This window comes from Sinocyclocheilus grahami, unplaced genomic scaffold (assembly GCF_001515645.1).
Source record: "Sinocyclocheilus grahami isolate Dianchi unplaced genomic scaffold, SAMN03320097.WGS_v1.1 scaffold1400.1, whole genome shotgun sequence".
NCBI lineage: Eukaryota > Metazoa > Chordata > Actinopteri > Cypriniformes > Cyprinidae > Sinocyclocheilus > Sinocyclocheilus grahami.
Genome location: NW_015506579.1, coordinates 157,523 through 160,022, shown reverse-complemented (window position 1 = coordinate 160,022; position 2,500 = coordinate 157,523). Strand labels below are relative to the sequence as shown.

General features: G+C 48.1%; 1 protein-coding gene across 1 annotated transcript in view; it reads right to left on the bottom strand.

Moving 5' to 3' along the window:
• LOC107569977 (high affinity cAMP-specific and IBMX-insensitive 3',5'-cyclic phosphodiesterase 8A-like) overlaps positions 1–2,500 on the bottom strand; it is a 30,325-nt gene that overhangs the window by 15,442 nt on the left and 12,383 nt on the right. The window contains exons 3-4 of the mRNA XM_016256159.1: positions 2,076–2,266; positions 1,320–1,376 (exon numbers count right to left, since the gene is read on the bottom strand). Of these exons, the coding sequence (XP_016111645.1) occupies positions 1,320–1,376; positions 2,076–2,266 (248 nt within the window). The remainder of the gene's footprint in view (positions 1–1,319; positions 1,377–2,075; positions 2,267–2,500) is intronic.

Below are 2,500 nucleotides of genomic sequence, written 5' to 3'. Positions count from 1 at the left end.
GAGAGAGTGTGAGTGTGAGAGTGTGCGTGAGTGTGAGAGTGTGAGAGAGTGTGAGTGTGAGAGTGTGCGTGAGTGTGAGAGTGTGAGAGAGTGTGAGTGTGAGAGTGTGCGTGAGTGTGAGAGTGTGAGAGAGTGTGAGTGTGAGAGTGTGCGTGAGTGTGAGAGTGTGAGAGAGTGTGAGTGTGAGAGTGTGCGTGAGTGTGAGAGTGTGAGAGAGTGTGAGTGTGAGAGTGTGCGTGAGTGTGAGAGTGTGAGAGAGTGTGAGTGTGAGAGTGTGCGTGAGTGTGAGAGTGTGAGAGAGTGTGAGTGTGAGAGTGTGCGTGAGTGTGAGAGTGTGAGAGAGTGTGAGTGTGAGAGTGTGCGTGAGTGTGAGAGTGTGAGAGAGTGTGAGTGTGAGAGTGTGCGTGAGTGTGAGAGTGTGAGAGAGTGTGAGTGTGAGAGTGTGCGTGAGTGTGAGAGTGTGAGAGAGTGTGAGTGTGAGAGTGTGCGTGAGTGTGAGAGTGTGAGAGAGTGTGAGTGTGAGAGTGTGCGTGAGTGTGAGAGTGTGAGAGAGTGTGAGTGTGAGAGTGTGCGTGAGTGTGAGAGTGTGAGAGAGTGTGAGTGTGAGAGTGTGCGTGAGTGTGAGAGTGTGAGAGAGTGTGAGTGTGAGAGTGTGCGTGAGTGTGAGAGTGTGAGAGAGTGTGAGTGTGAGAGTGTGCGTGAGTGTGAGAGTGTGAGAGAGTGTGAGTGTGAGAGTGTGCGTGAGTGTGAGAGTGTGAGAGAGTGTGAGTGTGAGAGTGTGCGTGAGTGTGAGAGTGTGAGAGAGTGTGAGTGTGAGAGTGTGCGTGAGTGTGAGAGTGTGAGAGAGTGTGAGTGTGAGAGTGTGCGTGAGTGTGAGAGTGTGAGAGAGTGTGAGTGTGAGAGTGTGCGTGAGTGTGAGAGTGTGAGAGAGTGTGAGTGTGAGAGTGTGCGTGAGTGTGAGAGTGTGAGAGAGTGTGAGTGTGAGAGTGTGCGTGAGTGTGAGAGTGTGAGAGAGTGTGAGTGTGAGAGTGTGCGTGAGTGTGAGAGTGTGAGAGAGTGTGAGTGTGAGAGTGTGCGTGAGTGTGAGAGTGTGAGAGAGTGTGAGTGTGAGAGTGTGCGTGAGTGTGAGAGTGTGAGAGAGAATGTGAGTGTGAGCGTGAGAGTGTGTGAGAGAGAGTGTGTGTGTGAGAGAGAGTGTGCGTGTGTGTGTGTGTGTGTGTGTGTGTGTGTGAATGAGGGTGTGTATGTGTGAGTGAGAGAGAGAGAGAGAGAGAGATAGTGTGAGTGTGTGTGTGTGAGAGAGCGATTTGGACACAAACCTTTTCACTACAGCAACAATCACAGTGTTGTGAGAGCAGCTGATGGCTCGAATTGAGCTGAGAAAAAAAATTGAAATAAAATGATTACAAACAACAGACATTTCAGCATTTCTTAGACACACAAACCTGCTACAGAGAGTGTGCAAAAACACATTTACATTTTCAAGCAGGTCATGTGAACACTGCATACAGTGGGATTCCAGTGGATGGTTTTGTGGATGTTGTGGATGTAATTTCTTGTGGTTAAATTGCATTTGAACTAATTATTGTTGAGAATGCAGTACATTTGACCACTCGTACTGTACGCTCTCAGGTATAAGAGTCAACTCTTCAACACTGAAGTGCTGTTCGGTTAAATCTGTATTCACACAGCCCCTGACGCTTCTCAATATTACAACTTATTTGACAGCTGAGAGTCATGTTTAAACTTTACAGTTCAAATAAACCATGTATTTCACAGGAGCGCACTAGCATACGGATGAGCTTAAAGCTAACAGACAGATTTTGATTTCACAGCTCTGTAAGATGAAGGAGTTTATGACTGGACAGATGCACACATGACTGAAGTGATCTTACAAACATCAGGACGGTGCTGGACTAAAGAATGAGATCAGCTGAAATCTGCTCACTACACAAAAATCATCAGCAAACATCTAAAGACTTGAATCCCAACGATCTGTTAATGAAGATCTTCAGCAGCAGGTACTGAAGCAGCACAATGATGTCTATAGATCCGAGAGACAGACAGATACGTACCGACAGAGCGCTTCAGCGTCAAAGTATCTGGAATGTCTGTGGTCGATGATGATCAGATCGTGGTTCTTCTCCTGAAAGCTCTCCAGCGCCGCTTCCGGCGTTCGGGCCACATTACACCTGAAACCAGCGCGTTCACACGCCCAGCAGAAGCTGTGACTCTGAGCATCGTCTTTGGCAAACACTAACAGCACCTGCAACCCACACACACACATACAGAGAAACGTGCACACACACACACACACACATACAGAGAGACGTGCACACACACACACACATACAGAGAGACGTGCACACACACACACACATACAGAGAGACGTGCACACACACACACACATACAGAGAGACGTGCACACACACACACACATACAGAGAGACGTGCACACACACACACACATACAGAGAGACGTGCACACACACACACACA